At 37.3% G+C, this 27,682-nt stretch overlaps 1 protein-coding gene across 1 annotated transcript in view; it reads left to right on the top strand.

The window, feature by feature from the left end:
- LOC121943368 (sortilin-related receptor-like) overlaps positions 1 to 27,682 on the top strand; it is an 84,770-nt gene that overhangs the window by 11,067 nt on the left and 46,021 nt on the right. The window contains exons 2-5 of the mRNA XM_042486891.1: positions 13,317 to 13,433; positions 14,607 to 14,741; positions 18,422 to 18,583; positions 20,283 to 20,350. Coding sequence (XP_042342825.1) covers positions 13,317 to 13,433; positions 14,607 to 14,741; positions 18,422 to 18,583; positions 20,283 to 20,350 — 482 coding nt within the window. The remainder of the gene's footprint in view (positions 1 to 13,316; positions 13,434 to 14,606; positions 14,742 to 18,421; positions 18,584 to 20,282; positions 20,351 to 27,682) is intronic.

The raw sequence follows: 27,682 nt of genomic DNA, 5'->3' as shown, positions 1-27,682 counted from the left end.
TAATTTGCACAACAAATTTTTGTAAATTCTATTCTCAAATCCATCTTTTGTGTACATACTTATTCTATTACTTACTTATTATTATGTGTACATACCTTATTTCCTCTATGTACATACTTATTTTATTACTTATTTATTGTTATTTGTTATTGTTATTTTCTTTGTTACATTTCACTTTTCTTTTTTCATGCTGCTGTAACATTTGAAATTTCCCCCAATGGGGGATCAATAAAGGAATATTCTATTCTATTTAGTCCTACGCCTCGGTACATTACAGTCCCCCCTAGTGAGCACCCTAGTGTTAATTCCATTATTGTTTTTTTTTCTGTATGAAATCATGTAATGATGGGCGGGGAAAGCCCATTCAAAACCTTAAAAACAATGCAAACATCAAAGAACGTCTGATAACTATCGATATCTAAACTGTTACTCAGGATGTTGCAGTAATGAAAATATAAAGGCTTCCTATCTAAAATTTTGAGTGTTTTCTTGAAGAGAGACCTGATGGGTTTTAAAGTGCTTGCTGTTGTATGTGACCAGGTAGTATAACAGGAAGTTATGTGAGAAAATATCATTGCATGCATATACACACCGCTACAACTTGCAGCCTGTTTCCTGGCTGCCATCTGCAGCAGTTTCGCTCAATACCGAACCAGTTTCCCATTTGTCACTTAAACACAAAAGCATATGGAAATAGGTTGAAAAACACCAAACGTACCCTTTAAAATTTTTGTTTCCAGACAGTTCTGAAAGATTGAGAACCTGCTTGACAACAGGTTAAATGATCTTTGAAGAATAAGATTTTACGGCTGAATAAGACTAGAAATAATCCAATAAGCTGATGACTGCAACACTTCCAGATCATGGGAACCAACGCAGACTCTACATGTCCTGTCTTGCTTATTGTGACAGACCCGGCCAGTAGTATTGTTTAGAGGTAATTTTACTGTGTTGGCGGTGTCAAACTTTCGTTTTCCTGCCGATGTATATCAGGCCTGCTTTTATCTGACCTGGATCACTAATGCTGTGAAAGGCTGGATTGCTGTAGTCATTGTCGATGACTAATGCCTTTTTATTTTCTTACATGATGGCAATTAATAAGCTTTGTGAAAGCAGTTAAACGTGTCTAAATGGCATTGGCTCCATCCCAAATTTTCAGTTTGAATTGCAGCACTGCAAAACTGGTAAAGATGCTTTTTAACTGTTGTCAGACAGCCAGTCGAAAGCCCTGCAGCCAGACAAAACCTGAGGCTTTTTACTTTCTTCCAAGCACAAATAAGGAATGCAGCCAGTTTCTCAGTTGCATGTAATGGCCTGTTTGTAAAAGAAAAAGCTTTTCTCGCCTGTTTGGGATGTGACAAAAATAAATGCGTATGGGGACAAACACATGCCATTCAGAGAGACTGAAACCCGTGTTCATTTTGGCACCTGTTAAAGTCTTTTGATGAAAATGTATGTCTTGGTCAAATTTAAGTCATTTGATTTTAATTTAATTTCTTTTTACATTAGATTTAGTGCTTAAGATATTTCAATATTTATTTATTTTTATTTTATTTAAAATTTGAATGTATTCAAAGCATTTCGAGGCTACAGCTGTCTGTCTGTATTTACTTAATTTTCTGAAGTTGTTGTAACCTAAAAATGACAAGAGGAATTACCTTTTCTTTCATGTTAGCAACTTCAGTAAACCAAATTATTCCGACTTTACTTGATCGTGACAAAGACAATTTTGAGAATGAGGAAGTTAGCTGAGCTGCCAGTTCTGTTTTCTTAACGTGTTTAAGGAAATACGAATATGACTGAGTAGTTTGCAACCAGCAGAATACAGAGATATCGCACAGTAAATTTTGTTATCTGAAGTTACTAAACCTAAAAAGATTGATTTAATTGAAATTGTCATTTTTAATTTGCAACAACTTTACAATATTAAGCAATTAGTAAAAAAAGAAAATTAACTGAAAATAAGTAAAATAAATAAATAAAAAACAGTTTAACAACAAAAAAAAAGTTACAGGAAAAGTTAAGTTAAAGTTAAAGGAAAATTACGCAGGAAAAGGGCTTACAAAAATATAATAATTCTGTAACCTAATTTCAAATATGAAATAATGACAATTATAAATATAGTGTTTCCCTAGTGTTTCCCCCTGGCTTAAAAAAAAATCTAGAACAAATTTATTGCAATTTGTGGAATATTTCTCACCAAGTTGCTAATTTTTCCCATATTTTGGAAAAAAAATTGCACCAGTTGGCTCAGGGTTCAAATCAGGTTTGAATATATGTGATAGGCGTCGACTCCAGGTTTCAAAGGGTTAAGGAACCAAGAGCGGGAAAGTCTAAAAACCAAGAAAGTTATTGTAGAAACTGCTCCTAAAAAAAGCACCCTTTTGAAGCACGAGTCAGTCCTTAGTTAACTCATCTTAAGGCTTTTTCCAGTTGGATATAAATATAAAATGTCATAATAAAATTTCACTTATTATTAATGTAATATGTGCAGACAGAACTTTTTCATTACAGATGGGCCCGTATAGAGGAAGCACTGTTTAATTTGTTTTCAAGAGATCCACTTAATGGTCTCTAAAAGTCTTTATGGCCTTTTTCCAAATTGCCTCTCTGGCAGTTTTACCTCTTTTCGGGGACTCAGTGGGGCTTACCGCAGGAACCAGGTTTGGTAATTTTACCTGCATGACAGAAAAAACTGAGCAGAAATCAAATCTGTTACAAATCTAAGAACGAGGAGTTAGAAAGAACCGATCCAACCAGATATCTGTGTCTGGCTCATCGTGTCTGCTTGAGGCGACGTTAGCCACAGCTGTCATGACACACCCGAATTTTAGACGCCTTGTTTTGTGCTGTGATTGGCTAGTATTAACCCTAACCATAGCCTCTTTGCCCTCAACCTATCGCCTTCCACCTCGACATAGACGTAATGAGTACAAACAAGCGGTCGACCGATATCGGCTTTCAGAGCCGATACCGATTATTAGTAGTTAATGAGACTGATAACCGAAATTTGGAGCTGATATGCATTTACCAAAAAATGAAATCTTTCTGTAAGGGCTAGGCAATAAAGACGATACATACCATTACCGTGATATGAGACCACATACCGTCTGAGATTTTGAAAAATGTCATATCATGATATGAAACAATTGTTGTGTTTCCCTGATTTTAAAGGCTGCAGTAAAGTGAAGTAATTTTCCTAAACTTATGTTCTACTTGTTATAAAACTTGTGTTCACCCACTTAAATCTTTAAATCGCATTACTGATGATCATCAAAAATCTCATCGTGTTAATATTCTGTCCAGAGTACAAATAATCATCCCTAAAATATTGTCACGGTGTCAGTATCTACGTATTTTGTCATGTTGTGACATTTGATTTTGTTGCCCAGTTCAGCATTTATGAAGCTTTTGAGGAGATTTAAAATATTGTGATATATATAACGTGATATGGCCTAAAAATATCATGATATTATTTCAAGGTCCTACCGCCCAGACCTACTTTCTGTCAATATTTAGAATTTGGAATATAACAAACTCCAACACAAAACTTTGTTTCAATACCAAAATATTTATCAAAAACTGAGACTTCCAGCATCATATACAGCAAGTTCCCAGCAACTTTTCTTATGAAGTCCAGTGAATATTAATTAAAATATGAATAAAACAAAAGTATCTGCCTGAGGTTTTACAAAGTAAAAGTTCCTCCCATGCTGACACTTTCTTTGCACTTTTTAATTAATTGATTTAAATTACAATAAAATGCTGATACAGACAATCAGCAAAATACCAAATATCGGCCCTGATAATCCGTCAACCTCTAACATATTGATTAGGGGAAAATAATTAAGCAGGGGGGCATTTTACCCCAGGGGGTCCAGAAATCAGGGTCTTTTTCTGCATAAAAAAAGCACCAAGAACTTTTGTCTGAATTTATTAAAAGCAAATACACATTTTTAGTCTCATTTCTGAAGCGAGATTTGATTCATGCACTTAAAAGAAGTAACTTAGTGCTTTTGCTCAGTAGTTTTTATTTATTATTTGACCAGGATGTGCCAGCGCTGATATAAATCTGGCTCCCCTCTTCCCAAAGAGAGGGTTGGGGAACTATTAAGATGGCGATAAACTCGCTGTTCCAGTCTGTCGGCTCTCAAGGTCTGACTGAGGAGCCGTCATAAAAAATCCTCACCCCACCCTGCACTCTCGGACTCGTTTGCTGGGTTTACTGAATCCTGTCTGCTCCGTCAGGTATGAAGGGCTCACACAAGATAGCTTTTTGGTGAGACAGAATGCATTATGCATGTGTGTGTGAGAGCGACACACAGAAAGCGTGGCACTACAGTAGCCGTGTTGGCTTTCTGCGATGCGCTTGAGTCCACCTCCTCCCCCCACAACTCCCCAAGTGACCACAAAGCTGTCGCAGAGATTGATGGACGGGAGCAGATGAGGAACACCTCTCTGCCACTTATAGAGCCACCTCTGGACTACCCGCCATGTTGCAGTGTAGTGTGTGTGTGTGTGTGTGTGAGGGAAAAAGAAAGGAGCAAACAGCACAGGCAATATGCTGAATAGGAATTACACCAGCAGCAATACTGAATTCGTATTAGCCTGAAGCATTATATGCAGACAAATGCAAAACTCTGACAAAGCAGCTCTATCAGTGTGCTGAGTGAAAATGCAGAGATGGGAGGTGTCTCTCTTCAGCTGTTACCAGGCTACAGCTTCTCCACCTTGTCAAAATAAGAGAGCGATGTTGACGCAGGTTAACAAAGACAACATTTCTATGTATAGAACATTTTGCTCCGTGCATGATTAACCAGGACAGCACTTTGTAACGGTGAGATAATCCACCCTGACTCGCATTTTCGGATGTACCTTTTCATTTAGTGCCATAAGCCTTGAGATTTTTTATTATTTCACGAGTAAAAACACCTCGATGACAGCTGATGTAAACTAAGGATTGCATCAGGCTTCATATAGATCTATATAGCAGATCCAGATCAGGAAAAAATGCCTTGATCAGCCCCAGTATTGATCTCTGAGATCGGATCAGGACATCCTCAGTAGTTTGTGTTGTTCGTGGCGGAGTCCGCCGTTCCTGCGTGGGATTCAAATGACCCGCACATCAAAAGTACACGTACAAATACATGTACTGTAGTGCTACTGTTTGTAATGTTAACTCATTAGTAGAAGTATCTCTTCCCTGTATACCAACAGCTGTCCCACTGCTAAATTAGACCTAATTCAACATTTCCTACTGCTTCTGCTTCTCATTAAAATGTTTTAACTTGCTAACCACAGGAAGGCTTTTATTGTGATAGAGGAAAAAAACAGATTTCGTCACAGAGGTGAACACTGGCTGCTCGTCAAATGATTGACTTTTCTTTAAAACAACAAGAGGCGATGAATTCTCAGTTCAGTTTGTTTGGCTGCACTGTAAACATTTACGGCTACGCGTCGGTCTGCTGTACTGGCAGATTTCTGGCGGTGTGATTCTGCGATGCGCTTTAATATTACACACAGTTGTATCGCTCTGTGCAGAAAATACGCTTTTCAAAATCACACTATAAAAATATTGTACATTAATATTTTTTTTTTACCTTCATTGAGTTAGTTTTTTAACCAAAATCAGTCCTAATCATAAATATCAAATATTCATTAATTTTCAGAATGTTAACCCTATAAATGCCAGGTTTTTGTCATGATGCCACTGTGTGTGTTTTTGGCCTGGAAAAAAAACACAAAAATGAATTATTTTCAATATACTACATGCAAAATAGATTTGTTTTTAGGTTATCATATCAATGATTTGCAGCAACATTGATTGTGACAGTGCACCTAGTGGAAATAGCATGTATTTTCTCCATGTGCAAAATATTGTTTAAAAAAAAAAGATGTTATTGTGTGGAAAATAGTAAAAATGACAAATTCCAAGGCAAAAGCCGAGAATGACACACAGAAACAATACAGTGCATGTTTGTGTAGTTTGATGACTGTGGGATCAAAAATTGCAGTTTAAATGGGTTTGAGTGGCACTTTTTTTGCCGTTAACAGTCTGAATATAACACTTTTGTTTACACAGTGTATTTTAGACTTATCGTCAGAGCTGAGCTGAAAATTCCAATATCAAACAAAAATACACAATCTTGCCAAAATGTATCCCATATGCAAGAACACAACCAAAATTATCATAAAAATGAAGACTGAAAATCACTCAAAATGCGCCAAACAGCCCCTAAGGGTTAAAAAAAAAACTGCCTAAAAGTGCAGAATAATGCTGCATTTAATATAGCATACATTAGGGAAAAAAACGGCTTCTCTAATGTGCAGTTCAGCAGTGGACAGACCACTACAGATAAATTCTTAGCCGGCGGTAAACACTGTAGCTGTAAATGTGGGCGGCGGCGGTAATGGTGTACTTACACAGTGCAATGTGCATTTGAAATTTTAAATGGACCACAAAAATGTTGTAAAGTGGTTCCTCGGTCAGAATCTCAGGGAAACGCTGCTGCTTGTGGGTCCAGCGTGCAGCTGTCGGGGCATCAAGGACATAAAGAGCTCTGGTGGTCACGAAAAGGTTAGATTGGCTTAAAAGATCTGTGAGACCGAAGTTTAGGAGCCAAACCACAGAGTGTGTTTTCTGCAGGCGCAGAGCAGCAGTTTATGGAGCTTCTAACAAAGAGGCTGTGTTGCATAAAGAAAGCGGGGAGCTTTAATGGTATATAAACGCAGCTCATTATGTTGGAGATAGACTGTGTTAAGTGTCGCTGCCTCCGTTTTGAGCCCGTACCTGCGGACAGGACAGTGATTATCTACACTGTAAAATCTTACAAGTTCATCTTACTTAAAATAATCTTGGAAACCGATCGCCTTGAAAAAGGAAATTAAAAATAACTTTAAATCTGAATTTATGTTTATATCTAAGTGTTGTTTAGTTGAAATTTAGCAGTATATTATTTTTTTTTTTTTTATTTAAAAAATGTCAAGTGAAATGATCTTGTTCTTTCTACTAATTTTTTGTTTAATTTTCACTTTGTTGGTGGGAACTTGCTGTATATTATGTTAAAAGTTTCAGTTTTGCTAAAACATTTGCGAAAGGGATTTAAACACAAAGTTTTGTGTTGGAGTTTGTTATATTCCAAATTCTTAAATATTGACATAAAGATTTTCAAAATTTTAAAAATAAATAAAAATAAAATAAAATTTTCAGCATCATACAGAAAGTTCCCAGAAACTTTTATTTATTTATTTATTTATTTATATAAAAAAAATAAAAATTAAAAAGTCAAGTGAAAATCTAATAAATAAATTTAAAAAATACCCCCCTGAGGTTTTATAAAAAAAAAATTCCTCCCATGCTGACACTTTCTTCGCACTTTTTAATGAATTAATTTTATTAATTTTTATTACTGATTCAGATAATTGTCAAAATGCCAAATATCGACCCCAATACTCGGACAGGCCAATAATCTGTCGACTCCTAATTGATTTAATCAAATCTGTCATTTTTAAGTTGCAAAAAGATAAGGTTAATATAATAAAATTTTAAGTAAACTTAACAAGTAGATGTAAAGTCAACATAAATCAAGTTACATTTTTCAAGGCAGCTGGATTATTTTAAAAGTCACATTTTGCAGTGTACGGATGGGCCCTCGCAGCGTTAACTCCCATGCTGCAATTTGCTGCAGCCGGGCAAATTGTTTTTATCTTCCCAGTCATCATCATTGTGGAGATTCAGCTGTGTCAGTGTGCAGAGCCGCCGGCACCCTTTTGGCCCGCTCGCACGGCGGCCAATGAGGCCTAAAATGCAGAGATTTACTGCTGCAACACCTCGGCCTGAGAGACAGCGCTGGCGTTTACTGAGGCGGCCCTGAGGGAGGCGTGCTGAGGAAGATGGAGAGGAGGAGGAGGAGGAGGAGGAGGAGGAGGACTGAAGCAAGTGCCGGGAAAGAAAGTTGTGTATCAGTGAGGCTGGCTGCGTGACAGCGGCTCATAGTCGTCCTTTTGTTAGACGTGACGAGGAAAAGGTTAAATTTGTGTCTTTGTGGCGACAGGCCGTCTGCTCCCGCAGAGTCTTTGCTGCTGTCAACATCACGCTGAAGGAAGAATCCACACTTAGATCATCTTTTTCTTTCACTTTTATATCAGCCTGCTTCATGCTTTTTGTTTTTTGTGATGAAGTGTTATTTTCCAGAATCACCCACCTCCTTAACCAAAACACAACGTTGCTGGATTGCTTTATGGATTTTTCAGGCCTCTGTGGGCGGTGATATTAACGTCTCTGCCTTTTCTTCGATGCGTCTCTCCTTGGAAGATTATTGTTGAACGCTGCAGAATCTAAACCCTGTTAACAGAACAACAGGCACAGCAGTGCACGCCGCACACGCGCCGTGTGAAACGTTTGAGGCGCAATACTTTATTAACCCTTTAGAACCTGGACTGACATCAACAGGGATGCAGAATAATATCGGCACTGATATCACAAACCGATATTTATGTATTTTTTTCACTGACAAAGTGAACAGGTACAAATCATCAAAACTGAGTTTGAAGTATTTTTCTTATTTTGCACAATACATAAAGTAAAAAGCATTTCATTTTATGTGGGCCACCACGACAAAAGTATGCATAATTTGTTAATTTTACTACAGAAGAGACTTCATAATCACTAAAGGTAGTTGGGAATAAAAGCGGATATATCAATATTGGTATCAGTTACCGGCCAGATGGGTTCTTATTTATATTGGCATATCAGATATCGGCAAAAAATCTAGTATTGTGCATCCCTAGACATCAGTTTTGTTTTCCCCTTTACAAGCATTTAAACCGCGTATTCATTTTTAAAAACATCGGAAAAAGGCAACATGACACTTAAAAAAAAAATAAATAAAAGGTGACAAGAAATTGATTTGAAAAAAGCTGCTGTAAGATAAGTTTTTAACAAAAAAAATCTGAAATTAAGAAAATGTCCAGAAAACTATATTCATATATTTCTTATAATTATATATTAAAAATGATGCTACACAAAAAAATGTTAATTTAATTTAATTTGTAGCACCTCCTTTTTTGAATTTTTTTAAATTTATTTTTTTAAGAATTTTTTGCAAATTTTGGGCCGTTTCTTGTTAAGTTGCTCACTGCCTTATTTCCATGTTTTTGGAAGAAATCAGTCGTTTTGCTCACGTTTTGGTGCTGCCATCCGCATCATTGTTGTGATAGTAGAAAACACGAGTCAGCAGTGGGTCGAGGGGTGCACCTGATCACAGCTGACAGGGAGAGCGGAGATTTTTGTTGTTTACTCCGCGGTGTGAGTCGCTAGGAGAGTGCAGAAAAATTCTTTGAAGCAAAAAAAGAAAAAAGCCTTTTCAGAAGCTGCCCCCTCATACAATCATCAATAAAAGATAAGGGAAGAAGAGCTGCGGAGATGAGATGGCAAAGCAGTGACAATGAAAAAGATGAAATAGCCTATTTCTTTTCATTGATCTATGAGAGGCGCTCTGAGTGGGGGATTAGTATGTGTTACAGCAGCGCGTCCCTTTACATGACAACACACACGCTGTATCTACACACATGCACTCGTGAGCCAGGTGCTTATGAGGATAATAAATAATAATAAATCGACCAAAAACCAACAATGAATTGATCCTGCAAACAAATGTTGTCTGTGTAGCTCATTCCTCTGTGCCATACAGCTCCATTGTTTTCCACAAACTATTATAATGCACCAGTGAGCCACACACACACACACACACACACACGCGCACACACACACACACGTACACCATCCTGCTGTTGCACATGCAAGCGTAGCAAATATATATTATTCCCTAGCATTTCCCAACAAATGCACCATTTCCCTCCTTTAATCCTCTGAAACCTGGTTTTACATCACTTTTCTTGTACTGCGTTCATATAGAATAGAATTGAATAGAGTAGAATAGAAAAGAATAGAAATACTTTATTAATAAGGTGACGGAAATTGTTTTGTTGCAGCAGCAAATAAGAGAGCAAATATTCATTAAAAAAAGGGCAAAAAATGCAAAAATATATATACAAAGGAAAGCACTCATCATAGAATAAAATACAATAAAATAGAATAAAATAAAATAACAATAATAATAATAATAATAAAGATATGTACAGAGAACAAACAAACAAAAAGCCAAAAAGATTAAAAAGACAATAAAAAAGAAAAAAAGAAAAAAATGTGCAAATATGTGTGCTAAGTGAAGATGGATGTGCACGAGCTGTTTAACCCTTTGAAATCTGAGCAAATTGGTTTGATTTTTTTTCAAAAACAAGGAGAAAAGGCAGAGACCAACTTGGCATGAAATCAGTAAAAAAAAAAATTTTACAAAAGAGGGAAGAATATGAGAAAATTACCAAAAACTAGAGAAAAATGTCCAGAAAATACATTTATAATCATTGTATTTTATATATTTAAAATTATTTTACAGAAAAAAAAAAATATTTTTAATTTTCTGCACTTTTTGGGTAATTTTCTTTTTTTTTTCTTTTCTTTTTTTTAAATTTTACTTTTAATATTTGGGCCATGTCTTGTTGCTCATTGCTGAAGTTTTTAAAAGAAATCAAATGAATTTTCTCCAGTTTTAAAGGGTTAAGTAACATTTGCTAAAAACACATTATTAAGCCTTTAAATAAAAAGAAACTATACTTTATTATATATATTCTTTTTAAATTAGGACCCTCAGTAGTAGGGTTGCAACAGTATGACATTTCCACAGCACAGTAACCTCAGAAAATATCACGGTTTCACAGTATTTGGTATTTTTTCATGGTGCACAATTATTATTGTTATCAGTTACAGTGACCCTTAAAAAAACACAAACAGAAGATTTTTTTTGGGTTGAACAAAGGCTTTATTACTTTAACTGAAACTTGAGACATTTAAAAAACAAAATCAAAAGTATGAAAAAAGTCTTCTTTTTGAAAATCACTAAATATTCTCCATCTAGTTGCTTTCTTTTCATACTTTATATGATTTTAGGCTCAGCAGACGAGTATAAACTCAGTATGGTCCTTCTTTGCAAACATGTCCGAAACACAAAAGATAAAATAGTTAATGCACGCAAATTCACGTGCCACAAGTTTAAGATCTGTTTGCTGACTTTTGGTCTTTCTATTGAATTTATTGACAATAAAATCATTGATAATAAAAAAAATAAGATAACTGCAGTGACATGAAACTGTACACTTAAGAGAAGAACTTCGGCTGCAATAAAAGATTATTTTGGCCACTTGGGGGGAACAAGCTGAAACCACAACATTATCGTTTTTCGTCGTGTGCACGAGTGAGTGAGTTGCTAATTTTTGCTTGTTTTGTAGGCGGTGTGGATTTATTAGAGCTTTTTACTGTGAGAAAATGTTATTTTCACTATTTTTCTCTCTTTTGCATCGTCATTCGATAATGTCTTCATTTAAAGAATATGAACTAGTGCAGCTTTAATTTTGTAAACTTTAATTGTTAAACTGTAAGAACAGCTGTGGTGGATTTGTTGTTTAATGTGATTTTTTTTTAGCTCCTCTGACAGATACACGTCAGACGGCCGGCGGTTAGGTCAGGTCGAAGCCTCGTGTGTGTGCATAACTTCACGAGTCATCACGCGGCCTCGAGGGCTGCTTCAGCCGCCGGTGATCATTATCTTTTTACATTTTCAGTCTGACAGTCGGGCGGTTGAGGAAGGAAAGTTAGTGCGTCTTTAGTTCGTAAAATGACAGATGTGAAATGAGCTTGACTCGGTGCCTGAGTCTGACTCGTAAAAACAGCCGAACTTTACGACGGAGGTTTTACTGAGAGGCACGAGTCACGGCTGTCTGCCGCAGCCTCAGATTCAGGCTACAAGTTTAACCGATGAGATGCATCTTTTCCTGTGACTGTCGGCACGTCAGGCTGATTTGTTAAACTCCTCCTTCACAAGTGTGAGACATTTTCATTTCATTTTCATATTTACAGCCATGATAGGAAAGGCCTTTTGTGTTTTCCTCACTTTAACTCTTTGGGGTGGCATTTAATTTATATCAAAATATCAATATTCTGTGTATCGGTATACATTAAACTTTTAGGAAACTAATCAAGAAACTTTCGGGGCCGGCAGTATATATTACACACTTGCATCACTCTGCACACAAAATGCGCTTTTCAAAATCAGGCTATAAAACATATTATACAATAATATTATTTTCTACTTTCATTGAGTTTATCTTTTTTAACCAACATCCGTCCTGCTCATAAATATCAAATTTTTAAAAAATTTTTTTTTATTCATTTTCAGAATTTTAACCCTTTAAATGCCAGGTGTTTGACATGATGCTACTATGTTTTGTATCAAAAAGAATTATTTTCAATATACTACAAGCTAAGTAGATTATGATTATTTATTGATTATCGCGGCCTAGGATATGATAGTGATTAGCAGGATGTTGATTTTAGTACATTATTATTTTTTTGTGCAGTGTCAAATACTCACACTGATACCGCTCTGCACACAAAATACGCCTTTAAAAATCAGGCTTTATAAATGCTATACATTAATGTGATTTTCTACTGTCATTGACTTTATTTTTTTAACCAAATTCAGTCCTAATCACAAATATCAAAGCTATATATATATATATATAATTTTTTTTCCTTTTTGTAACAATTTTTGACCAAATGTCTGCACATTTTACTGTAAACCAACAACAGTTTGTAAATGTAATAATAATAATAATAATACATTTTATTTGTACAGCACCTTTTATACAAGAAATTTAGCCCAACGTGCTTTACAGAAAGAAATTACATGCACCAAGTGCCTCACATCAAAAGGACATAATAAACCTCTAAATGTAAAAAATACAATAAAATCAGAACAGAATACATAGAATGCATCTTCACATGGATAAAACCCGCTCGATAATAATAGTAGTAGTATGATAAAAAATTTGAATGCAAAGAATGCACAACATAAAATGGAAAATAAAATAAATAAAGTAAAACCAATTAACATTAATTAAAGCAAGGCTAAAATATAGTTTATAAAATGCATAAAATTAAGGAAAATACAACATTTAAAGAACGTAAGTGCAACAAAAAATGGAATTCACAGAATGTACAGCATAAAATTGAAAATAAAATAAAACCCACTGACATTATTAATAAAAATAAGCATAAAAAGTCTATAAAATGTTGCTTTAATCTTTATGCCGGCTACATTTGTACTTCGTTGCCTCGCTGTGAACCAGTATCTCTGTTTTTGGAGTTTGCTTTCTTTTTCCTAAACTGCATCTAAAGTTCAGCTTGTTTTGTCCTGCAGGCCAACCTGAACGACTCTCATAACCAGATGGTGGTCCACTGGGCTGGAGAGAAGAGCAACGTCATTGTGGCCTTGGCTCGAGACAGCGCAGGGGCCACCGGGCCCAAAACCAGCTCTGTAAGTACACCTGAACTCATCCATGCATAAGCAATATGGAAAAGCTAAATCTAGCACATCCGCAGCCTTTTATTGTCTGCGATAACCTCACACGGAGTTCACGGTAGCTCACCTGTCTTTACTTATCTGTCGAACGCTCGGCGCTGAACTGCCTCAGTAAATCAGCAGCGCAGCAGAAGGTGTGTGTTCACACTTGTCTAGCATGTTTCTCATGTTTCTGGTGATGTTATGATTGTTGAGCCACAGATTAAGCCCTCCATCTGCTACATTAACACACCACACACACACACACACACACACACACACACACACACACACACACACACACACACACACACACACACACACACACTCTCACTTAGAAAGAAGCTGAAAGCCTCGAGCAGCAGTCCTCGAACATAGCATGACTCTTCTTTTTCTGTTTTGACTTCTTTTCCTGTGAACTTCATCAGCTTTCAGAGCTGTCTGAAAAACAGGAACTTAAGACACAGAAACTGTTTCTAATAGTTTTCATAAGAGGTTCTTAAGTAACAGTTATCTGTGGGGATGCGCTGTTGTGTAATTCAGGGCTGATGACGGTGTGTTTTGTTGTTATTTATTCCCCTTTAATGCCACAGACACAAAAAAATCCTCATGTTAAGAAATAATTTTCTCAAGTAATTTAGCCCTCAGTACAGGACTTTTGAATGAGCACAAATTCAACAACACACATTCATGAAACAATCTTTATTAATACCTTCTTTCACATGAAAAAAATCTTTAAACGACTGCCTCAAAGCCTTTTTTACTATCTATACTTCAAATAGTCCCAAATAAATGTCCAGTCCTGTTTACCAGCCGGGCTTGGCGACACGTGGACATTTGACAAAATGTGTTGCCAAACAGTCTAAAGCAACTACCCGAAAGGGGGAATATCTTCATCTACCATGGCAAAGTCAGACATACTTCCATCAATAAATTGATTCCCCCTGGTGCTTGTATACTGGGACAAGGACAGCAGTCCACTTAAATGTCCTAATCGAGCTTTGACTGTAGCTCCACTTAACTGTGCATGTAAAATTTACATGCACAGAAACAGTCAGTACATTTACATTGTAAACACATGTTTTTGGTTTATTGTGGACCACAAGTTGCAGTTACTGATTGCATCCTTTGCCCCTCTTTTGTCTGCAGGTCTACGTGTCCTACGACTACGGGACCACTTTCACGCTCGTCTCAGACAAGTTCCAGCTTTCAGGGGTTAAAGCGAAGGACGGCAGCAAGCAGGTCATCTCCCAGTTCTACCACAGCCCTGCAGACAACAGGAGGGTAAGTGACTGCTGAGGGGGAGGTCAGGAAAATAAGGCGAAATGTACAGTGATGAAGGAGTCTCTGCAGACAAGAAGAATGGCATAAATCCTTACAAATCTGTGAGTTCCCACGAGGACTCCACAGATTATCGGCCTGACCGATTATTGGGGGTCAATATTTGGCATTTTGATGATTATCTGTATCTGCATTTTGTTTTCAAGGCCACAGATAAAAATTAATTAGTTCAAAACTGCAAAGAAAGTATCAGAATGGGAGGAACTTTTACTATTTAAAACCCCAGGGAGATTTTATATTCATTCAATTTTTACATAAAATTTCACTTGACTTGTTAAAAACAAAAAGTTGCTGGGAACTTGCTGTATTTGATGCTGAAAGTTTCAGTTTTGATGTAACATTTGTTATATTCATATTCTAAATGTTGCCAGAAAGATTTTTTTCATGTAAATCCATATCAGTTACAAATATAGATTATCTTTGTCATTAACTACTAATAATCAGTATCGGTATCGACCGTGAAAAACCAATATCGGTCGACCTTTAGTTCCCTTTGGGCTCTGGGTAACATCTCAGTAAGAAACACTTTCTGCATATTACAGCGATGAAAGCCATCGTGCTCCTGGATATTATTTCCGCTTAAGGATTGTGACTTTTAATTCATCTTGTCTGCAATCTGTTGCCCAACACAAATCTCTCACGGAGATTAACTTAATTGGATAATTGTTCAAATGAGGGTAACTTTTGGTCAATTTCCTCAAAGGCATTTGTGGTTTCAGTCGTCCTTCGAGGGAGGATTAGACTTCATCCTCCGTGCAGTATACTCCACAGGTCATTAGTACACCGTATCGTCATCACGTACAAGATTTCACATTTTGTCGATAAGTTGTTGCCGTGTGCCGGGAGAGAAGCGGAGGTAAAAGCTGAGTCGCAGTGTGTGGACAGCGCACATGGTTTCACGGGGCGGACAGAGTGTCAGGGGTCGTTCGTCTGGCTCAGGTGGGAGTGGAGCAGAGGAGGGGAGAGTGGATGAGAGGACGCGAACAGAGATGAAGCAGCGCTGCTGTGCAAATATAGGTTAGGCAGAGAGAACAAAGAGCAGGGTCTCCTCTGGGTTTCTGCATTCGATCAGAAATAACCACCTGAACAAAGCTTCACTGTGTTTGCTGGCAGATACAGTGTGAGCCGCAGTGTCTCTCAGACATTTCTAAATCAAACTATTTCAAGTGCTTTCTCTGAGTGTTTTTTTATAATGCCTCCCCAACTGCAGCAGCTATCATAGGTCAAAGGTCAAGCTCACTATGACCTTGCATTCGTCTCTTTGTAAATGTGATGTCTCACCAACAGTTTGAGGGATTTAAAAAGAAAAAAATGGCACATATGTTGTGTTGGACTCAGGGATGGACTTATATGGATATTTATTGGTCATAGGTCAAAGGTCAAGATCACTGCAACCTTGTCCGTCTTATTCTTTTAAATGTGATATCTCAAGAACACTGAGGGAATTTCTTTAAATTTGGCACAAACGCTGACTAAGTCCAAACAATGAACTGATTAGAATTTGTTGATCAAAGGTCAAGGTCACTGTGACCATGGATCCATCTCATTCTTGTGTATGTGACATCTCACCAACACCTTAAAGGATTTTCTAAATAAAATTGGCACATATGTTTATTTGGACTCATGGATGAACTTTAATATTTATTATTGCCAAAGGTCAAGGTCAAATTTGGCACATACACAAAATAATGCTTAGAATTTGGTGGTCAAAGGTCAAGGTCACCTCATAAAACATGTTTTTGGCCATAACCCAAGAAAACATATGCAAAAATTTTTACAAAAATGTCAAATAAGATGAAATTATTTACTGTTGACATTTTAATAATAATAATAACAATAATAATAACAATAATAAACAATAACAATAACAATAACAATAATAACAATAATATCAATAACAATAACAATAACAATCATAATAATAATATTCATAATAATGTAACCTGACGGGTACATGGAGGCATACATCGGTTTTTCCCAGGCTTCTAATGACTCTAGGTGTTGACACACACCTGGAGTTGTTTTGAGGCCAGTGCCAGTCTAACAGGTTCTTTGTAATCAGTCAGTTGAGTTAGAGCCAATACAAGAGATCCGACCTGAAATGCACCCAGTCACACAATAGTTTTTGGATATGTGTGACTCTCTTTGTATTGAACATTTTTCAAAATCCTAATGTCAGTAACTTTGTCAGCGTGAGCCGCAGATGAGGGTGTAACCTCTCTGTATGTGGTTTAGAGACCTGACCTAATTTTTCATGGTAATAATCACCAGCAGTTGCGTAAAGTAATTACATGAATAGAAAAACATTTTGGTAATAAGCCCATTTGCTCTCTCGCTGGAAGTGACATATATAGATCAGTATCTTTTACATGTCTGTGTTTATGGCGCTGCAGGGAGGAGGTTGCGAGCCGAGCTTATCGTACAAATTGAAATCGTGGGAAAAAACAAACCTGGCTCTCTCTGATGTTAAAAATATGCCCACCAACTTCTCTAAAAATCACGAATGAAATAAAGTTTTCGTTCTTTATTTTTTGACAATAGAAACGAAGGTTTAGTCAGCACCGAGCTGAACAAAGTGCTGCATCCTGCTTTGGTACGTCGTTCAGATTCAGTAAACTGCTCTCCTCTGAACACTTGAACAGCTGCTGTTCCCGGTGGGACTGAATTAGCAAAGCTCGGCTGTACATTAGTGATCTGGCACCTCGGCTCTCCACCGCAGCGCTGCGCTCAGATCTCACTGAAGCGCTGGAGAAACTCGCAGTGAGCAGACTTTTGCTTCAGTAACTTGTGTTTTCTGCACTCGATGGAGGTTAATGGAACGGTCAAACGCAGCGACTGAGTTTTACCCAAACAGAAATCACTGCTGTAAATTTCAAAGCACTGATTTGACTGTTTTACTTTATTACCTGTTTGAACCTAAATTTGTGTATTTTATATTTTTGAATACACATTCTGAAAGAAATTTCACACAGACAGGTTGGTTTACTAGTCATGTTTACTACTATTATTGTAGTACTATAGATTTATATTTAAAAAATTATAATTTATTTATAGTAGTACTCATAATTACATATTTAAAAAATTACAAAATTATATTTTTTAATTACTTTCTCAATGTCATTTTCTATTTTTTTTTTTAAAATAATTTTTTTTTTTTTTTTTCTTCTTTTTTTTCTCTCTAATTTCTTACTAATTTTTGGGTCATGCCTTCTAACAATGGTTAATGTCAGTAACAATTTCTGCCTAAATGGCCACAAATCCTCCAAGTGGGTATGATGTGTTTGGGGAGCATCTTTATTTCTTCTCAGCGTTTCGTGAGTTTCAGCCTGTCGTTGTTGCGGCTCTCGCTGCTCTCCGCTTCCACAGGATTGAGTGGTTATGGGGAATACACTGACAGCACATCAAAGCGAGCTGAGAATAGCAGGATTAGCTCAGTGCCATTACATAATCAAACTTTGTAATGGAGCTGGGGAATACAAGTGTTGATGGAGCACTTTAATATGTAAGACTCTCTGTGCAATTCTGAATTAGACATCATATTTCTGTCAAACAATGCGGCAAAAATGCATCCAGGAGAAGTGGTATGTATTGTTCTTGAGTGTGTGTCTTCTTCTTCTTCTCAGTACTTATTTGTGGACTCCACCAATAACTATGTGTGGAACACCTTTGACTTCTGCAAGAGCGTCCAGGGCTTCTCGCTGCCCTTCAAACCGACAGACCTGCTGCTCCACAGCCGACGATCCAACCTGGTGCTCGGCTACGACAGCTCTCACCCGAGCAAACAGGTGAGTACTCCACCTGCAGCTCCAGCTTCATCCTCTGATCATCGTTTCATGATCCGATCTTTCCATTAACCCCTAAATTGGACACTTAAAGATGTGCAGTTTGGTCACACAACACAATGCAGCAGATGTTACAAGTTTTAAGTGAGCGTAGCATCGTCATGCTGCAGGAATGTCCACCACAGCCGTTGATTATGAACTGAACGTTCATTTCGCGACTTTAAGCCGTCTCCAGTATCATTGCTCTGAATTTGGCAGTACATCCAACCAGCCTCACAACCACAAAAATTGGATATGATGACGAACTGCTGTCAGGTCAAGACCCTGGAGAGGATGATGGTCTTTGGTGAGATGGTTTCTTAAGGTTTGTGGCTCGCCTTCACCGTGATCTTTACCTGACAGCAGTTTATCATCATAATCGACTTTTGTGGTTGTCAGGCTGGTTGGATGATCCGCCAAATTCAGGAAAACGACATTAGGCATTTCTTATAGTTGTGAAAAGTACATCAAGTTAGCAGGCGGCAGCTCGGTTGGACTTTCCTGCTGTCAGCATGCCAATGGCAAAACTTTTAACATCTTTCAAACTTTGTGTGTGATTGTAACTGCCATTGTTTTTAGATTTGTTTGTTTATTTTTAGTTTTTATTTTCATTGTAAAAGCCTTGTATTTTCCTGTTTAATAATTGTCTGTTGTGTGCACCTCGGCACTGTTAAAAATGAGGGTTCGCCGTCAGTGTGTTTTCCGAGGCTTTAAATAGAAAGATAGATATTCATTCATTTCGAACTTGTAAAACAAACAAACAGAAAAATAAAAAAGGAAAAAGCAAAAACTGATGACAACCAATACGATTCAAACAAGCAACAAGAAATCCCAACTTACAGGCTCGAAAAGGATGAGGAAGCATAAACTTATTGTTTCTTACACCTTCTCAGCTTGTCAGTTAATTCGTGAGCTCCATCACGAACAAATATTCGTACACTTGCATATACACACATGCATATTCATATTTAATAAATATATTGTGTATATGTGTATACACCTGCACACAACGTGCACACATCATAAATGATGATGTTGAAACTTGTGCAGTGTGTGCAAGTGCTCACTGACAGATTTTAACAAATTTGTGCCCATAATTTGAGAGAAATATATCTGTCGGCTGCATTAAAAAAAGTCTTAGATCTTTAACTTAAACCTGTGAAAAATGGGAGCAAAAACAGATGTGCTGCATTTAAATTTTTGCTCCGTTTACATAAGATTATGGTATGTGAGTATGGTAGAATAAGTTGATTCCTGTTCAGGTTCTCGTTTCCACTGGCTTATTTCCCAACAGTTTTGACAAGTTGGAAAATCTTGAGTTGAAGATTTGTTGCACCTCCTGAGCTGCTATCAAATGTTCCACACTCGTGTAATAAAGTACTTCATGTACAATAATGATCCAGAGAGGAGGCTGTTGGTTGCTTTGGGGTTTTTTTTGTGTGCATGGAAGCGTTTTTGGTTTTCTCGTCTCGAGTTCAAGCACAATAGTGGAAAACGGCTCTCCAGTGTTCTCCTTGTGACATGTGCAAGAGCCAAAACGAAGGAATGAGCGTGACCTACATTTTTACAGTGCACCATCCCCCTCTTCTTCTTCTTCTACTTCTTCTCCTTCTCCCCCTCCTCCTCCTCCCTCTCCTTACACCGTGTCTCTCCCCTCTTGTAGCTGTGGAAATCAGACGACTTTGGGGAGACATGGGTGTTGATCCAAGAGCACGTGAAGACCTACTTTTGGTAAGACAACCGCTGTCTCGGCTCACGACAAGTACAGTATGCAGTGAAGGGTGTATGTACTCAATGTGACAAATATCCTCCACTGTGTGCAGCCTTCAGTGATGCAGTATACACAGGAATGAGTAAATACAGCCTTCCAGAAAATACCAGTTCGGTCAGTACCTCTAAAAAAAATTTTTTCTAGCAAATACTCAATGTCTTTTACAATAATTCAGCAGTTTCGGGAGACGATAATTCCCAAAACTCCTTGTCCAAAATGGCCCAGATACTATGGGTGTAAATCAGTGATTTCATCACGAAAATTATATCGATATTTTGGACAACAATATGATATTTGCCAATATTACAAAGTTTGCCACAGTACGTTTTTGATTTGAGTCGATGTAGGAGCCGACGTTCGATAATGAGCTGATATTAAATGCTTTTTTAACACAGTCGATTACAGATGAAGCTGCCATTTCTTTTGCTTTTGGCCAAAAAAGATAAAAACATTTAAATAATTTCAAATAATTAAAACTGGTTCATTCTGATAGAAAATGCTTTCTGGAAAAAATGTTTTTATTTTAACTCAGACTGTGATCTTTCTCTTAAAAGCTTTCTGACTTACAGACAAACTTAACAACAAGATATTTTAACAAAAGTATAAAAATCAGCAAGATGTCAGTTTTAAGTTACATTATAATCTGTTCACCCATTGGCAATTAAAAAACAAGATCAATTACCAACAAAATAAAAAATATCAAAATTAAATTAATTCATTTTCTGGGACAATTAGCTCTCAAAATAAAAAAAGCTTTTTGCGACTGCTATCTCCGTTTCCATGGAAATACAAAAGTCTGACTAATAACTGGAAAACGATCTGCTGTTTTATGTTCATACGAATGTCACTTTTTGTCAGAGTTTCTAATGTGTCTGTTCAGAATATGGCGGTTTATGCTGGTTATTGTCATCTTTGTGTCAGTTTATATTTTACACCATGAGTGAGTCGGTTTGTTACTTTTCATTTGGTCAGCTGTTATTTACAATACAGAAATTTTACTTTTTGATGAAGAGATGTTGATCTCCGTCAATATTATCCTAAAATACCCCTCGTCCCCTCCCTGAAATGTCATGAAAAACATGATTTCTTAGAGTGCAGTGATTAAAAAAGGGAAATTAATTTTCTTAGTGATGAGGAAGGTGTGCTGTCGTGCATATTTGAGCACGTTTTAAATGTTGTGTCGACCAATCAGATTGCTCGGTGGGAACTACGTGTTGTTTGCGCCGAGAGAAACCTTGAAAATACAAACCAGGGCAGTTTTATTCGCTTTATTTTCCATTAATGGTACACAGATGAGAGTACCGTCAGCAAGGCTCATATTTACAGCGGGTATAGACTGTGTTTATCTTTTGGGAAGGGCGAGTAAAAGGGTTCATTGTTTGAGTTACTGAACAGGACTCGACCTGAAGGCTGCTGTGGTTCGTGTTTACTTTCACTTTGTCAGTTTCTTTCTGTGTGTGTGTGTGTGTGTGTGTGTGGGTGTGTGTGTGAGCTGTTAACAGTGGCATGACTACCACGTATGTGATGCATACTTTATGATCTGAGATGACTGTTGCTACAGCAATAATGGGGTTAATGATAACATTTTTCTTTTTGGAAAGCACGTTTGTCAGATCTGCAGTTATCGCCATGAGTGTTCTGCTGAGCGTGAGAATCAATGAAACACCGTCTCAAGAAACCACAGAAATACTGTTTCTATTCTACTATTTCTATTCCTGTATTTTTTCCATTAGACTACCGCGTTATTGCCAAAATCTTATTTGAGAAGCTTTAATGTTTAGACACAACAGTACTAATACAACTATTCACTAGATTAACCCTTTAAAACTGGAGCAAACTGGCTTGAAACACTGGAGAGCTACAAGCAACTTCACAAGAAATGGCTCAAAAAAATAGCTAGAAATTAGTAAAAAGTTACAAGACAATTACCTGAAAATATGTATTTTTTTCCTGTAACAAAATTTTTATTAAGATAATTATAAATACAGTTTCTGGACATTTTTATCTTGTTTTTTGATAGGCTAATATCTAATAATCCCCTTAGCTAATTTTCAGATAATGTCCTTGTTTTTTCTTTTTAATATTATTTTTTTAGCCTTTTTGCCTTTATTTGATATTTGACCTTTTACTATTTTTTTGCAGTTTGCAGGACATTTCTTGCCCAAGTTGATCATTATGTTTATCAAACGCGTTTTTTGTAATATACGCCACGGTATCAAACAAATGCTGTCAGAAGAGCACAGAGAAAAAAGAAAATGTTAAATATCTCTGCAGCGCATACAGTGGTAATGTAGGATTTCATCACTGAATAAGAAAATTCAGGTCAAGTATTTTTTTTGTTTAACCTACCATGCAGGCGGCCTTCACGGTGAACTGGATTAAAAATAAATTGTATTTTATACAAGACCTGATTCTGCCCTCCAGTTCTTCTCCTGTAGCTCTTGAGCAGCAGCACAGAAGTCGAGTAGAAACAAACTCGCTCGGCTTTGGCAGCACAGGAGATCAAAGGTGATCCAGAAGATGTTGGAACACAGTGAGAACTCCTCTGTGTGCTGTTTAAATTTAATCTGTGCATCACTATGAAAATAAATGTCAAAGCCTGACATCAATCAGTTTTTCCCTACACTGAAGCCCTGGAGTGAAGGCTTCTCACCATCTCACACCTCATCAGCAGAAGTGCAGACGGGTGTGTGTAATGGCCCAAATACATCAGGCGTCACATAGGCCGGCCTGATCAGTTTTTGCAGGATACAGGGTTTGGAAGCTGTTTTTTTCCACACATTTTTGTATAATTTTTACCTGTTGGAGAACTGTGTAGCCACGTTTTAAAAAAAATCTTATGAAAAAATTAGTCTATATGATCAGCGAGCAGCTTCAGATTAGGGGTGTGTACTCAAGTTATTGAGGTTTGTTCCACGTGCGATATATAAAGTGACTATATCGTGAACGAGTACAAATTGTCACGTTGTTTTTATAAGCCACCCGCGTTTGGGTTCCTTCTCTCTCCTCTATAGCTCTTTGCCTCTCACAGACACACACACAAAACAGGGCTTTTGCAGAGCTCCAGACTGTGACTGTTTATTCACATTTTGCGACCATGGAGCACCACTGCTGTTTACAGATATTATTAATATATGAACTGGAGAGCTGTTGGTTTGTTTCCAGCTTACAGTGAGTAAGTCATCAAGGTAAATAGCTCCCCAGTAACAGTCAAACTTAATGTGTGGCAGTTGCCGTAGAGTGAGCAGAAGAGGCGTGTGTTAGTTTAACTCTCTGCTAACATCCAGCTGTTGACAGGAAGCTTTAAGTCTGCAGCAAAAAGAGATGAGCCGGGTCCTTCAAAATAAAAGCACCATCGGTTCTGCTTTGAGTTGTTTAATTATAACTAAACTTAACTAAACTATGATAGTACTTAGTTCTTTATTTAACTTTATACTTTATTTTTCATTATAACAGTATTTTATTAAACTATTATAAGTTTATGTGACTTTATTTTATGGCAGCAGCTACTTTTTTTTTAACTGTAGGTCATGTAATAATTTTATATTTTAGTAGTTTAGAGGACATTTCAACATACAAACACACACACACACACACACACACACACACACACACACACACACATATATATGGAGGTGGGAGGTGGCCTTTCTGGCCATTGTCGTGTTGTCTCTGTTGCCTTTAAGTGCATCTTTTGAAGTGAAGGTGACACGAGGTGACACGTCTTTATTTTTGGCAGTTGTTTGAAGTCAGCGTGGTTTGTCAGGGCCCTTCAGGTGATTATTAAATGTTTACTGTTGTCCAGCGCCCTACGCTGGTTGGTTGATGCTACATCTCGTCACTCAGACAGATAGCCCGCTGACAGGCAGGGCTGAATGAACACTGCTTTTATCTGAAGACTGAGGAAGATTTCTCTAAGCATTAGTTTTGACCCCTCCACACTGTCTTTTGAGAATGAATACATTTGGCTCCAAATTGGCGTTACTCATTATAATAAAGAGTTCAGGCAGGACAAATGGTACTTTTGGAAACATGACAAAACGCAGTTTGAGTCATCCAATATTTACGTTCTGCTTAAAAATGTGAACGTAAATACAAGTATGACTGTGTAAAATGTTAACAGTGCAGCTCTTTGTCCTCATGGGGCTGATCATTGTTAAGATTTGTGGATTAACTACTTGTTCTGTGGATTATTTACTCTTTACAAAACACTACATGACTCACTGCAGTCAAACCTGGTTTGTCAGCTCTGGATTGAGTTGTCTTCCAACATAAATAGACCAATAGCATTTGCCTCAGAACATGGAAGAGATTACTCCTGCCTTTAATCAAAATAGCTGATTTATAGTCTCCTTTAACCCCGTTTGACAAAAGCTAATTAATTAATAGCGTTGGTGTAGAAGAGGTCTGGCATTGAAAGCCTTTTGAACTGGACCGTTTCCAACAGCCTGACAATGGGATCAGTGATTGCATATCCCTTTTTCCATGCCAGAGCTTCAGCAGTCTGCGTCTGTTACTTTAAATCTAAATGAAAGCAGTCGGCGTACAAGGCAGCGCTCAAGACTGTAAAAAACAAGCGCTGAGGGGAAATGAGGAAACAGCACTGAACAACACTCCTTCTGTCAGACCACTCTGATGTCTGCGTGATGATTAATGAGTATTCAGCTGAATCAATTTGTCCTCCTTTTTTTCTCTGCGTCTCCTCCGGTCCGAGCGAGATGGAAGCGTTTTTAGACAGCTCACATGTAGCTGCTGGTTGCCCCCGCTGCGGCACCCAAGCTAAATTACTTTTTTGTGTTGACGGTATTCTGTCACTGATATAAAGATAACACGCACAGTGAGCCTGCGCACACCCTCCGACACACCTTGCCTAGATCATGTTCAGTATATTGTCGAATTGAAAGGCACTTGAATACTGATACAGTGGAAAACACAGGAAGCTTTTTTTTTATATACGAGAACATCAGTGTTGATAACAACACTTCCTTATTCTTACAAAAGGTATTTAGGGCAAACTTTGTTGACTGAAGCTCATATTCCGATGTTTATGCGTGTCTGTAATAAAAACAGATCATCTCAGTTACAGTAAACAGAACATACTAGATATTTAAAATCTGAGGATTAATCTGATGAATTTGAAAATTGTGTGCAAACACTGTAAATTGATCAAAATGCCCTACTTCTGAATCGTGGTTACATTTTAATTACTTAGAGCAATGGTGTCATTTGAGGTCAAATAATTAAAATGTAGTATCATTTTTAGTGTAAGCATTAAAAGGATATTATTTGAAAAAGAGAAATTAGCTGGTGTAATCATGAAAGAAACATTTGAACTTTTTTATTTCAAGCCAACAGTTTAAGAAAAAGTCCTGAAAGCAGGTTTTCTTATTAGTAAGAAGGGGACGCAACTTAAATTCCAGCTGGTTTCAAAACAAAGAAAGCAATTGTCATTTTACAAGTAAACAATGAAAACAGTTTAATTCTAAGTACAAGCTAACACAGCAGCAGTGGCTAACATCCAACACGAAGCTGATAAACGGTCCGAACAAACTCACACCAACACCGAAACAGCTTGACTCTGTTGTTAGATTAAATAATAGCCATTAGATGTTGTTAGCCGTGTAATGCTGACAGTTAGCCCTGTCACTCTGTGGACTTTCACAGTTGTCCCTGGCACAGAGCTCACACTCCTGCAGCAGCAGCTACGATCCACCTACAGTCTGTGGTGTGGTGCAGTTGATCATGGTGTGTTTGACAGAATTAGCAGTTCAGCGTGCCGAACTGCTATCAAAACATTCGAAAATATGGCTATAATATAAGGTATACAAGGTACAAGGTAGATTATATAATAGCAAAAGTTTTACTTATAGTATCACTTGCAAGAACACTCGTTTATTACCTCAGCAGATATATTTGTTCTCTTTATATATTTGTCCTCCCCATCATCTGCCTGACAGACAATATCCATTATGAGATAAAGTAAAATTGAGTGAAACTAAGTCATTCTTGACCATGTCCACAACCCCAATAACCAAAAATAAAGTCTTTAGCTCACAGCACATTTAATGCAAGGCAATGGCTCTTTTTAAAGTCTCTGTGCATTTACAAATTGACGTCATGAAGCTTCAGGAGCTTTGATTTTGTGCCAAAATTCAAACTTGTGTGAACGCATCTTCCTTTCAATTTGCTATTTGGTGTCTGCTTGTCCCTTTGCATTGACTAATGATGCATCAGGTTATGAAATTTAGTCTTTTTGGCCAGCCTGTTGAGCATTTTAGCAACAAAACTTAACTGTGTACTTCAGATGTTCTTCATCTACCAAGTACACTTACTGCAGCTCAACTGTGATCCCTTTTCACAGCATTTTTAGTTTTGTCATCCTGTAAGTTTTGATAAAGTATGTTAAAGCTACACCAATGCAGTGGTACACCAGCGAAGAGTAACTGCAAATTATCTGAGGACAAAGCCAGCGCAAATAAAGATTGGTCTTAAACTACCCCCTGTGGCTCCATCCAATTTGGATCTAATCCGATTTGTTCTGGCTTTAGTAAGGGGCACTACTGTTGTTATGCAGATCTCCCTGAAGGCGTCGAAAGCCAAAGAGACTGAAGCCTGACTCTCAGTCTGCTTCTGGATGCATTTAAAACCAACCCAATCTGATTGGGCGGTCCCCCACCCAACTCCTAATCCCCTGATCTCTCTGCTCGGAGACAGACTGAGTGAAATCCTCTGTGCATACAATGAGAAGTACAATCTCTTTTTCCATATGGATTACAGACAATGATACAAATCCTGCAGACAGAGTGATTTTAAATGCATTGAAAGAAACAAAGGGAACAGAGGGAAAAGATGGAGCAGAGGGGAAAGGTTAACAAGAAAACACATGAAAATGGAAGGATGAAATGTCAGGGCTCAAGAGAAGAAAAGAGTAAATACACCTAAGCAAGACAAAATTGCCTTTTGTAGGTTTTTCTTGTTTCGTGAAACAGAAGAAATGACAAGTTGACTGTAAGGGCTGTGGTTTTTTTAATCAAAAGTTTGACTTTCTGTACAAATTTGGGGGAAAAGGTTTAGTCTGTATTGATCTAATTAAATCTAGTCTCCAGATTATTAGTGCAAACGGCTGATTGTCACTTTGATCTGCTCTGTGTATGTTGTCTTATAAGTTAACCAGGTAATTATTGTTATTTAAAATAACGCAGTTTTTTGAGAAAACTAGAAAGCAATGCTTAACAGATAACTGTGACACCAAACCATCAGCTAAAGATGAGGCTAAAGATGAGGCTGTCTTC

This window comes from Plectropomus leopardus, chromosome 5, assembly GCF_008729295.1.
Source record: "Plectropomus leopardus isolate mb chromosome 5, YSFRI_Pleo_2.0, whole genome shotgun sequence".
NCBI lineage: Eukaryota > Metazoa > Chordata > Actinopteri > Perciformes > Serranidae > Plectropomus > Plectropomus leopardus.
Note: the sequence above shows the minus strand (reverse complement) of the source record. Positions and strands in the feature narration are given on the sequence as shown.